This window comes from Stegostoma tigrinum, chromosome 14 (genome assembly GCF_030684315.1).
Source record: "Stegostoma tigrinum isolate sSteTig4 chromosome 14, sSteTig4.hap1, whole genome shotgun sequence".
Taxonomy (NCBI): domain Eukaryota; kingdom Metazoa; phylum Chordata; class Chondrichthyes; order Orectolobiformes; family Stegostomatidae; genus Stegostoma; species Stegostoma tigrinum.
In genome coordinates, this window is record NC_081367.1 from 32314909 (window position 1) to 32328599 (window position 13691).

The window sequence follows — 13691 nt, forward strand, 5'->3', positions numbered from 1 at the left end:
GAAGTGTGATAGGATAAAATTAATTATTTGAATTGAATTGAATCATTTGTTATCACGTGTATTCGATGTAAAAAGCAGTGAAAAGTGTGTACCTTCACCATACATACATGACGCCATTCACACTAACTTCGAATAAGAAGAAAAAACAAGATACTTTAAAAGAGTCTAACTTTGCTTTCCACTGCCACAGTCCCACTCCAGACTTTGCAGCTCTCGCCATGCCTCCGCCAGAGTCCCGCTGTCAGCATTCCGGCCCTCGCTATGTCTCCACCAGCATCTCTGTTTGGGCTGCCTCACCAGCTTGCTCTTGCCGCCACTGCCTCATCGGCCCACTCTTAGTCTGCCGCCATTGCTCTACCCCATGCTCAATCCGTTGTCGCTGCAGGACACAATCCGTGCTTTCAGCTTCCACACACAGTTCCCAGTCGCAACCCAGCTCCTTCCCGCCTCCTTAGGTAGGTAGTTGAAAGGGGTAGGGGGAGTAGAATTACTTCAGACGGAGAGGGAAGAAAGGAACGACACAGAAAGAAAGAGAAAGAGAAATGGCGAGCCAAGTGGTGCTCTGAATGGAACGACTAACCCTGCTGCCATCTTGACTGGTCTTTTGCATATTAAATTTGCATATTGAAATGGAGTCACCAAAGAAAACATACAAAGGATCTGCAAAGATGATATTAAAATAAAACTTGTGGAACCAAGCTGAATAAACTTGTGTGGAGCTGGAGGAACACAGCAGGTCAGGCAGCGTCAAAGGAGCAGGAGAGACTGATCAAGGGTCCTGACCCAAAATGTTTGGACGTTGGTATGTGGAGTTGTAGGTTGGGGAAAGAAGATGGCTGTAAGGAATGAAAGATCAGTACGTGATGGGGAAAGAAACTTCAAAAATTCAGAGAGAATGAAAGGAGGCTGCTGTGGAAGATAAACACCACCCTGCTCTTTCTATGCTGCAATTCCAGGTGGTCCAATGTAATTTTCTCATCTTCTGTTTTCCCCAAATTCCTCAAGCTACATACAATTTCCAGGTAGTATGAAGTTCATCCAGAGTGTATTGCAAAACAGTTCTCCACTTCCATGATATACCTCAATTCCTGACAACAAATGCGCAGAAGGGATCTGTTTTTTTAGCTTCCCAAATGTTAGATATATTCATACTTGATGCCTCTGCAGCATTTTGAGTCAAAAGTGCATTTTTTTTGTTGCTATGTGTGACTGGTGGATGAATGTATTCTTACTCAGCACATGGCTGTTGTGCAGCTGTGAATATCAGTGGTTGCTGAGATATTTACTTAACAATTAGTTATTAGCTCTTTGTAATTAAAATAATAATATAACAAAGGAACTATATAGATTTGAAAAGCCACAATTCCAAAATTGGCTGTAATGAATACTTACTTTTCATTAGTTTAACTATTTTTTTAAAATTTGTTTATGGTACATGAGTGTCACTGGCTAGCATTTTTTGCCCCTTCTTAACTTCCCAGGCAAAGGTGCTGGTGTGCAATCTTCCTGAACACCTTTATTTCTTGGGATGGAAGAACACCTACAATTCTGTTGCGGGAGTGTTCCAGGATTGTCATCTAGCAACAGTGAAGAAACAGGAATAAAATTCCAAATTAGGATAGTGTGTAACTTGGAGGGAATCTAGCAGGTAGCGATGTTCCTATGCACCTGTTGTCCTTTTTCCTTCCAGATAATAGAAATTGGAAGGTGCCTTGGTGAGCTGCTGCAGTGCATCTTCTGATGGTACACACTACTGCTACTGTGCCAGTAGTGGATGGAGTGTCAATCAAACTTATAATGTGGAGTTTCTTGAGTATTGTTGTGGCTGTACACATCCAGACAAATGGAGAGTATTCCATGATACTCCCAACCTGGGCCTTGCAATGGTGGACATGTACTGAGTAGACTGGAGGTGAGTTAGTCACCACATTCTATCCCCTGACCTGCTCTTGCAGCTTCAGACATTTGAAAGCTGGTCCACTTCTCATCAATGATGACCCCCATGAAGTTGATAGGGGAGGATTCAACAATGGTAATGTCATTGAATGTGAAGGGGTCATGAATAGATTTTCTATTATTTGAGATGGTTATCCACTAACGCTTTTGTGGCACAAATGCTACTTCCCACTTATAAGCCCATGCTTGGATGTTGTTCAGGTCTTGCTACATGTTGACACAGAAATCTTTGGTGTCTAAAGAGTCATGAGTGGGGCTGAATATAATGCAGTCATCATCAAATAACCAGTCGTTTGGCCTTGTATTGAAGGATGGGTCAACGATGCAGCAACCGAAGACAGTTGGGCCTAAAGGGCACTGTGCTGAAGAGTACGTGCAGTGATATCCCAAGTCTCCGATGATTGACCTCCATTTATCATAACCTCCTTTCTTTGCATACGGTTCCAGCAAGCAGAGTTTAACTCCTGACTCCCATCGACTCCAGTTATGTTTGCACACGTTGAAGCTATGCTTGGTCAAGTGCTGCCTTGATGTCAAAGATAGTCCCTCTGACCTTGCCTCTGGAGTTCCGTTCTTACATTATATCAGCTGTTCATATATGTTCGATTTCCTCATTTGGTTAAACCTGATTAGACCAGTTGCCCTAGCCTGGAGCTACATGTTCAGGCTCGTTTATCATACCTATCATATTCTTAACTTTTAATCAGATCTCAGTTTTGTTGTAATTGATAATTAACTAGTTCTAACTTGCAGGTCCTTTATCGTCATGTGATATTTTTTGAAAATGCCACTCCTTACGCGATCTGTTTCCATATGAACTCTTGCTTCTGTTAGTTATTATTATCAGGCCCAGATCCTATAGCCATGGTATTTCTTTATCCTAAATATTGTTATAGTTAAATGATTTAAATTCCATGTAATCTTAGTATTCCAACTCATCTGTAATTAACTTTATCCAGCCTTATGCTTAATTGCAACAAGGCAAGTAGTTTTTGTCTGTGTTCTTACTGAAGTAGCCTGTTTTGTGTACACAGCATAATTCAGTCAGTCACCCTCACTGTTTCTCTGCTTTAAATGTTGCTCCCTATAATAACTAGCAAATGATGACCTTTTACCTGTGCCAGCATACCAACATACTGCACTGCAAGGAACTCTCCAGAAACACAAAATATCAGAGTCACAATGTTTGCTATCTTTCAAGTGCCTCAAATCTGAACTCAACAAATGTTTACTTAACATTGCTAATTTCGTGAGATTAAATGATACATTTTTAAAAAATTTGCATATGGGATCTGGACATCACTGGTTAGATCTGAAACAATTGACCATCCCTAATTGCATAGAGGGCAATTAAGAATCAAGCACATTGCTTTGGGTCAATCAGGTAAGATTAAAAAGTTACAAGTGAACCCGATAGGTTTTTCCAACAATTGTCATTACATTAGGTTTTTTTTCCTTTTTTTAGTGGTTTCACATTTCACCGTTTTCCATACTGATTCAAACTCAAGTTCTCAGAACATTAGCCTGAATTATTAGCTCAAGGACAGTACTACTGGACTGTTTGCCTCTAAATAAATATATATTTACACTTTAACAGAACTGTTCTATATAGTTTTTGATGCTATAATATTCCTGCCCTTTTAAAACACAATTATTTCTTGCTTATGATGAACAGTGCAATGGGAAATTTGCTAGTTATGCATTAGAAATAAAATTTGTGTGCACTTTTTCTGATTGTCATGCCACGTCATATTTGTTACATGATTAATTATAGTCAAACTGATTCCAGACTAACTTCTCACGTTAAATAATCTATTTGAAAATCTGTTACTGTATTTCAGTAAGAGAAAGGCTGGCAATTGTGGGTTGATAGAAATTGTACCACTTACAGAAAACATCTTGGCACTTCAGTGCATATGTATGAAAAGAGTAACATGAGAAAATAACTTTAACTATCGCAGTTGTAAACACGAGAAGGACAGTCATTTCATCATCCTAATCTCTCAACTGCAGGTTGAGGACCAGAATAAAAGGTGTTCTCACACGTTACATTTGATTTGACCTATACTTCCATTTACTAAGACACCATTTTATGTTAAGACCTTGTGGGTATTTTAGTAAGAAGGCTTACATATATTACACTGTACTTCTGCAATGTATTATTCAACCTGGCATTCGCTTCATGTGACTCCATTCTCTTCTGACTCAGACCCAAGAATTTAGAAGTCAATCTATACACTTAATTCTCCATGGACCTAAAGTCATTGCCACAAATGGCAACTAGTCCTTGTGCCTTGAAGCAGAAGGCTTTCTTTAGTACAGATGCTCTTTGACAGCTAAATAATGTACTTTGTCATTATATGTAATAATGCTGTTGTTCTTATGAAACCGTGCTTTTCCCAACTTGTCTTACAGGTATATTTAGGGTAAAAGGATAATGTGGGAAAGAGTAATGCTCATTTATGTCCACAGTGGTAATTTGTGCATGGAACCAGAGGATATAGGTAGGGTTCTAAATGAATACTTTGAGTAGTTATTCACTACTGAGAGGGACAATTTAGGTATAGAAATCAGAGAGAAGATCTGGAATACAATTAATGGACGTTCGGAGGGGTCTGGCAGGCTTAAAAGTAGATAAATTTCCAGGTGCATCTGAAATGTAACCCAGGCTGTTGAGCGAGGCAAGGGAAGTAGTATTAGAGGCGCTTGCAAAAATTTTCAATTCTTCTCTGGCCACAGGAAAGGTGTCAGAGGACAGGAGGGCAGCCAATCTGGTATTGTTATTTAAGAAGGGTAAAGAAAAAGAGATAAACCACAAATTTCTCAGCCAGTCAGTGTAACCTTGTGATGGGGAAATGATCGGAAGAAATCCTGAAGTACAGACTTGATCTGCATCTGGAGAAGGTGGGATTAATTGAGAACTGTAAGTATGATTTTGTCAAGGAGACACTGTGTCTGACCAACTTGATTTAAACTTTTGAAGAGGTGATGAGGTGGGTAGATGAGGGCAATGCTTCCGATGTAGTTTGTTTGGACTTTAGCAAGGCTTTTGATAAGATCCCACAGGGAAGACTGAGAGCAAAAGTAGGAGTTCATGGGATCCAAGGAAATTTGGCAAATTGGAATCACAATTGGCTGAGTGACAGGAAGCAGAGAGTGATGCTTAAGGGATGTTTTTCCAACTGGAATTCTGTTAGAAGTGGGATCCCACAAAGGTCAGTATTGGTGTTCCTACAGTTTGTAGTTTATGTAGACGATTTAGACTGAATTTTGGAGGGTTGATCAGTAGATTCATTGATGATACAAAATTTGCGGGGTGAGAAATGACAAGAAAGATAGCCTCAGACTACAAGAGAATGTAGATGGGCTGGTCAAATGGGCTGATCAGTGGCACATGGAATTCAATTTGGATAAATATGAGGTGATACACTTGGGCAGGACAAACAAGGCAACGGAATACATGATGAATGGTAGGATAATAGGAAGTACCAGGGATCCGAGGTACCTTAATGTGCATGTACACTGGCCATTTAAGTTATAAGGAAAGTTGGACAAAATAGTTAGGAAAGCATTCGGTATGCTTGCCTTTATTATTGAAGGCATAGAGTTTAAGAACAGGGATGTTATACTGGAACTGTATAAGACTGCTTAGACCATAGCTGGAGAGTTTCGGTTATGGAATGAGATTGGATGAACTGGGGTTGTTTTCTGTTGAGCACAGCAGATTGAGAGAGGACATGATTAAGATGTACAAAATTTTGAGGGGCACAAACAGGCTAGACAGGGAAGAAATCATTCCCCTTAATAGAGGGATCAATGACCAACGGACATAGCTTTAAGTAAGGGCCAAGAGATTTAGAGAAGATGTAAGGAAAATCATTTTCACCCAAAGGGTGGTGGAAATCTGCAACTCAGTGCCTGTAAGGATGGTAGAGGCAGAAACCCTCATAATGTTTAAGAAGTATTTAATTGTGCACTTGCAATGCCCAGATATTGAAGACTATGAGCCAAGTGCTGGAAAATGGGATTAGAATGGTTAAGGGGTTGTATTGACTGGAGTGAACACAATGGGCCAAAGGGCCACCTCCTGTGCTATAGAAGCAGCAGGTTGTGCAAGTAAATCATTAAAATGAATATAATTACATATGGAAGTATTACACTGGCACCTTTCCCATCAAAACATGGCAAAAGCCTAACCTTTTCTGTTTAAGCATTAATTCATTACCAACCATTTGGTTCAACCAATTCAAAGTGACTTAAGTCTAAAACTAGGGTGACAATGTGACAAACTTCGAAAAAAAAGTTTTATGCTTTTTGTTTTCTTTTCCCATCAATCCATAACATTTGAACATAATACAGTTGCCATTTGTGACTGGAATACTGTTGTCCTTAAACATACATTACTCTCCTTCCTGCTTTTTATTCCATATTTTGCTCTATTCACTTTCATTTCTTGAACTCTCACTTCTTTGCAGACTCAATTTAGAAGAAGCAAAGTAATTCAAATGGCAATTTGAAATTTCCAAATTATTTATCTGAACATTTATTTTGACTCTATACCCATTTCCATAAGTAATTATAAGTGACAGACTCTGCCCAGACTAATGGCAATGAACAGTGATTTTTTTTTTGGTGAGGATTTTCTTCTGCCAGTAACAGATATAATTTTTACAAGCCTTGAACAATATTTACTACAAGAAAACTTACGTTATTTTCCCATTTATTTGCATAAAACTGACTATAATCATTTTAACAAGAATCAAGCATATCTGTCTAAAATTGATTAAGGTTTTGAATGGGTGAGCCTCCAAAATCATTGTTCAATGTCTGTGATTTCTTATCCATTGCAGAGCTGTTCAGCAAATCCTTTGTCCTCCCAGGACGAATCAGTACAAATTCTTAAAGCACTTTGGGAGAAGACACAGCTGAAGGGCACACACAGCTTTGAAACTGCAATGATTCAGACAATTCATTATAAAAAGGTGAATATTAACATACAATATGATTTCAAACTTTTAAATAATGGTAGTATACTTCTACATTTTAAAGAATAAATATGATATGGAATTTTGTTTAATTCTGAATTCTTCCTAATTGATTAATCAGCAGCACAAATGTTACAAAACTGGACACACAGTCGAAGATACTCTGCCATCTGGTTAGCTCACTTGACTGGATGGTTGGTTTGTGTTGCAGAATGATACCAACAATATGGGTTCAATTCCGCACCCCCCCCCCCGCCCCCCGACCCCCGACCCCAGGCTGAGGTTACCATAAAGGATTCTCCTTCCCAATCTCTTCTTTTATCTAAGGGTATGATGACCCTCAGGTTAAGTCACCACCTGACTTCTCTGTCTAATGAGAGAGCAGCCCTATGGTCCTCTAAGACAATGGTGACTTTACCTTTGCCTTTTTACTCTGCCATACCATTCTCTACTGTCAGCCTAGGAATTAAAACATTTGGTGCTATTTACATAAGTTTCATTGTATAAACTGGGGAATTCTTTGTGTATTCTACCAATTGGTTGGCATGATGTTTGAAAGATTTCTGCCAGTTTTCCACAAATTATAGACAATGGTGGAAAGATCCCCAGTAGGAGATACCCTGCAGTAATCTTCAAGAAAGATGATTTTCCATAAACAAAAAAGTTCCTCAATTTCCTCAGTGTGAGTTTTTATATAAAAGAATACCGTCCATTCCAAATATTATTCATTTTCATTCTGAGAGAGTATTTGTTCTGAATTTTAATTTCACAGCAGACAAAACTTTTTGGGATTGATGTGGACAGGGACCGGCCAGGCAAAAACTTATAATTCGTATTGTTCTCCAGCTTGGGTAAATCACTTGGAAAGATTAAACCAATTTTGTTCAGTCTGACCCATCACAGAGTTTAATTGTGAGGTAAAGCTGAAGGATCTAGCTGTACTGGCGATACATAATGAGGAGGACATAGAGTCTGCAAGGAGATATCGACACAGTTTAAGTGAGTGGGCAGCAAGATGGCAGAGTATAATACAGGAGAGTGTGAGATTACACACATTGGTAAGAAGATTAGAAAAGCAGAATATCTTATAAAGATATGAGGCATATAAATGTTGACATTCAGAGAGACTTGGTTATGCTCATTTAGGAACTTGAAAGTTAGCAATTGCTTAGAATTCTCCATCCTATAATGTTGTGGATGCTCAACTATTGATATGTTTAAGGCCACGGTAGACAAATCTGAGGTTTTGCAGAATGAAGGGATATGGGGAGCAGGATGAAAAGAGGATGTAAAGCTGAAGCCCAAGACCATAATAGCATTGAATGGCCGAGCAGGCTCAAAGGGCTCTCTGGTCTATTCCTGCTCCTAACTCTTGTCTTCTTGCAAATCCAGCTTCAGTGCCAAAGCCCTGGACTCTTTTCATTGACTGATATTTGGGGAGGTTGAGCAGGTCTAAAAAAATGACAAAGTATAATTCTGCTTTTCCACATTAAGATCAAAAGAAATAGGAACAGAAGTAGGCCATTCGGCATTTTGAATTCCGCTTTGCCATTCAATAGGATCATGGCTTATCCAACATTCGTCATGTCCACTTTCCTGCATTTTCCTCATAACCCTTGATTCCCCCACTGATCAAGAATCTATCTACCCTAGCGTTAAATATACACAAGGACTCTGCCTCCACAGATCTCTGTGGGAATCAGTTCCAAAGACTATCAAGCCTTTAAGTTGAGAAATTCCTCTGCATCTCAGTCTTAAATTGGTGCCGCTTTATTCTGAAACTAGATCTACTGGTCTGAGACTATCCTATGGGATGAAACATCCCCTCAGCATTTACCCTGTCAAGCCTCACAAGAATTCTACATGTTTAAATAAGACCACATCTCATTCTTCTAAACTCCAGTGAATAGTGTCGGATTGAGCAAAGATCTCCATATTCTGAAATACTAGACCAAAATCCTGGACTTTGTAAACAACTTTTAAAAGTTTTTTAAAAAGGCAGCTGGGCTCCCCTCTGGGAAAATTACACAGAGATCACTGCTTGGAAGCATTGTTCAGCCCAAAAGTCCAATTCACACCTTCACTCTAAAGGAACAATTAACCAGTCCAACACTCTGGGCTGAAACTAAGAGGTAATACAGTGTAGAGCTGGAGGAACACATCAGGCCAGCCATCATCAGAGGAGCACAAAAGTTGATGTTTCGGGTCAGGACCCAGGCTATCCTTCCTGCTCCTCTGATGCTGCCTGGCCTGCCGTGTTCCTCCAGCTCCACTGTGATAACTGTGTTGGCTCTGACTCCAGCATCTGCAGTTCTTACTATCTCTAGACTGAAACTAACTTTTACCCTTTGGGCTACTCCAACCCAGACATGATGGAACCTATACAGATACCAAGACATACAACTTCAATCAGTATTCATTTAGAGAGATATCCGGCATTCAACCTCAACCAAAGCACAGTCACACATACTCTTAACTGTCAGGAAGCCAATTGCCTCAAAGGGAACAGCAGTAACACAATGGCAAGAGCAAATTTACCACAGAGATAAAAGACCCGCAAATAGTATAATTGCAGGCCCCAACCACCCAGGAGAGCTATCCCCACAGCTACCTCCGAGAGAGGGATCCAAGAGAACGATCTGCCCTGGGAACTATCCATGCAGCTACCCTGAGGAGAGGGTTCCGAAAGAACTACCATCCTGAGAGCATCCCCACAGCCATCTCCAGAAGAAGGATCCCAGATAACTACTCTCCCGAGGACTATCTGCACAGCTATCTCACAGAAACCTACCAGCACAAGCCTGTTCTGTACCAGGGGAACCAATGGCAACTGACCACGACCAGCGATCTGATGACCAATGGCCTCTGAAAACCACCAACCCAACTGACAAGGCCTCATACACATCCTTAGGTGAAAACCCAGCTCACAAAACCACCACACTGTAAGGGAAACCAACTATTCACCTGATAAATCTAAAACACGTTCTACCACATCAGCGGACACAACCCAGACAGAAGGCCTACACCATCCAACATCTTTGTCAAAGCACTGGCTATGGCAAGCAGAAATGGCCAGCTGTATTTCAAAATGCATTTATCCTCACTGGTGAGCTGATATTCTCGGGACACCAACGTATCCAACCTAGCTAGCAGGGAGGGGAAGCTGGCTGATGACAGTCCAGGGAGCTCCGAGATTAGGAAGTCTCATTGAAGCATCTGTGATTAAAACTAGTATTTAGCTTCCAATAGTATTTAATCTTTGTTTAATTTAATAGTGAATGTAAGTACTATCCTCTGTATAACTGATAGTGCCAATTTCACTGTTTTTTTTAATTTCATGTAATAGACTCACCTTTTGCATTTAATAAGCACAGAGATTCTTTTGCCCCTGAAACACCTGTTTACTTCCTTCTTCATTTCACATTTGCTAAATAAGTTCACTTAGAACCAGGGATCTGGAGATGATTCAAACCACATAAAAATAAGCAAATTACTGATCACAAACTAGAACCCACACAGTAGAGTCCTGACATGTTTGCTCATAAGACAACTCCTCCAGACCAGGAATCATCCTAGTGAGCTTTCCAAACAGAGTTAATGCTTCAAGTCTGGTGACTCTTCTTCAGAACTTTGAAGAAGAAGGTCTTTTTGAAGAAGGGTAACTGGACTCAAAACATTAACTCTCTTTCCTCTTCGCAGATGTTGCCGGACCTACTGAACTGTTTCTGTTTCTTTCAGATGTCTACGGTTCTTTGTTTACAGAAAAGTAACAAACTGACTCAGCTTTATATTTTAATACACTCAGTTACTGCCTAGCTGGCAGTTTCTAAGCGATGGAATATTCTGTGTGAATCAATGATCCAGAATACCATTGGTGCAATTTGTTTACTCAGCCTGCTCTATTTCTCTGTCTCATCATTGACATGCCTGGCTGTCCTCTGGATTACTTGGGTTATTCTACTTTATGTTTCACCAACTGACTCACTCGCGATAAGATAAAGAAGGCATTTGATTTTCATAAACTGGTCATGACTTACATCACATTAGGTTACACAATACTTCTTAATTCCTGTAAGGCAAAGATGCTGACTATCAGCCCAATTAGCAATACTGCTGGAATCCACTCTGTATCAATGCTCTGAAAACCTATTCAGGAGAATAGCAGATTTCCAGACAATTAAATGGTATCTGTGAATCTTGCATTTAGATACAACAATTCTCCAGGTGGGCATTGAATAGTCCTTTCTTCGCTACCATATTCCCTGACTTTGGCTCCAGTAATGGAATTTATTTTCATAGAATGATAAACATCCTACTGCATGGTTGGTTTTAATTATATTGTTGTTCTCCTTTCTGTTGAAATCTTATTGATTACATCAAATTTAAATGACAAAACATCTACAACTGAGCATAATGTTATGACTGTGATGGGAAGAATGCACTGAATTTTCTAGTCATAACATTTCGAGCCACAGCATAAAATTAATCGTTTTATTCAGCTCTCAATATGGTCAATATATGCTTCCTATATTAGACTGAAAAAAAATCCATCAACCAGGTTTCTTTAATAAACACCTAAATTCATGACTTATCCTGAAGTAAAACTTATTCCACAAAGATCACGGATTGGTTAACACACGGTTTTCAATATTAAAGTTATAAATGTTTTTGCTTGTAAGTATTCAAACCCTGAAACACATATAGACACATACACACACGCACACGCACACGTATACATACACATACAAACAGGCAAAGGAATACAAAAAGAAAACATTTTATTACGGATGTGAGTTTGCTCGCTGAGCTGGAAGGTTCGTTTTCAGACGTTTTGTCACCATTCTAGGTAACATCATCAGGGAGCCTCCGACGAAGCGATGGTGTTATGTCCCGCTTTCTATTTATCTGGTTAGGTTTTCTGAACATAGTCCGCCGATTCCTCAGCAATAAACACAAACAAACAGACAAAACGGGCTCAGAAACCATAACCACTCTCCCCTACATCAAAGACATTTCCGAAATGACTGCCAGACTACTCGAACCTCTTGGCATCAGGGTAGCCCACAAACCCACCAACACACTTAAACAGCAGCTAATGAACTTAAAAGACCCTGTACAGACAACAAACAAAACGAACGTCATCTACAAAATACCTTGCAAGAACTGTGACAAACACTACATTGGACAAATTGGCAGAAAGCTAGCCACCAGAATACATGAACATCAACTAGCCACAAAACGACATCACCCACTATCGCTCGTATCCTTACATACAGATGAGGAAGGACACCACTTTGATTGGGACAACACATCCATCCTAGGACAAGCCAAACAGAGACACGCACGAGAATTCCTAAAAGCATGGCATTCCAACCGGAACTCCATCAACAAACACATTGATTTGGAGCCAATCTACCACCCCCTGAGAAAAAGAACAGGAAATGACATCACCAACGCAGGAAATGACATCACCAACCCAAGGAAACCTAACCAGATAAATAGAAAGCGGGATATAACACCATCGCTTCGTCGGAGGCTCACTGATGATGTTACCTAGTATGGTGACGAAACATCTGGGAACAAACCGGCAAGCTCAGTGAACCAGCTTACATCTGGAACACAATAAAGACCCACTCTCTTGTGGACCGAGAGAAGGAGAGTGCTGTCTTGGAGGTGAAAGGAGGACGTTGGGTTGGCTGTGCACCCTTGCGACCAGTGGATCTTAATGCTGGCTTCGGCCTAACGCTGGTTCGGGGGAGCAGCCAACCTGCAACGATGGCTGCGGCAAGTGCTCGTGCCCCAGGTCAGGGGGTCCGGAACACCATCCGTGTTTCCGTAAAGAAGGTGGATGAAGGTGCGCCTGTGGACCGCACCTTCTTCGTGAAGAGGGTCCTGTTGGACTGTTGTGGGTTCGCTGCTGTGGACATTTACTGCCTGCAGGATTTCCCCGGAGGAGGTTTTTAACGACGTGACCTTCAGGAGTGCCAAGCTTTGCGAGCGCTTCCTGGAGGTTTTGAAGGAGAAAGGAGGTGAGGGCCCCCTCTCTGTATTGACCGCTGTTTGTGATGCCAGCGCAGAGGAGCCGTATGGTGACTGTACACATGTACAACCCGCATGTGCCAGCAGTTGATGTCCTGACCTTCCTCGGAAGGTACGTGAAGGTGGAAGGGGGCCTAACTGACATCATGGACCCCTTTGGCATCTGGACGAGTAAGAGGCAGGTCAAGGTGATGCTGAGGATGGGCGCGGCCGGGAACATTGTACACCCACCATCCACGCGATCGGTGGGAGCAAGGGCTACCTGACCTACGCAGGGCAACCTAAAGTCTGCCATGCTTGTGGTAGGTCAAGTCACGTGGCGGCCGACTGCAAAGCCACCATCTGCAGGAACTGCAGGGAGGAGGGACACCTTGCAAAGGATTGCCCACAAGAGAAAAGCTGCAACCTTTGCGGGGAAGCGGGCCACCTCTATAGGGCATGCCCGCAGCGGGGGAACCACCTACGCCCAGGTCACCGGCAGGGGCAATGCGGGGCCAGCCCCCCCCGGAGGAGAGGAAGGCACCAGGGCCCAGCAAGGACCCCACTAATGTGCAGGAGGGCCAGGCCGTGCAGGAGGGCTCAGCCCCGCAGGATGGGCCCGAGGCCAGCAAAGCACCCCTGCAGGCTCCGCTCCCCGCCGACAACCCGGAGTCGATGGAGGCGGCGACAGGCGACCCAGGGGAGTGGACAACAGTCCAGAAAGTGAGGAGG

General features: G+C 41.6%; 1 protein-coding gene across 7 annotated transcripts in view; it reads left to right on the forward strand.

Annotated features, from left to right (window-relative positions):
• The window catches only part of veph1 (ventricular zone expressed PH domain-containing 1), a 226132-nt gene that overhangs the window by 169514 nt on the left and 42927 nt on the right, over positions 1-13691 (forward strand). For all 7 annotated transcript variants that reach the window (XM_048542472.2, XM_048542471.2, XM_048542470.2 and 4 more), the window contains one exon: positions 6807-6938. In XM_048542472.2, coding sequence (XP_048398429.1) covers positions 6807-6938 — 132 coding nt within the window. The remainder of the gene's footprint in view (positions 1-6806; positions 6939-13691) is intronic.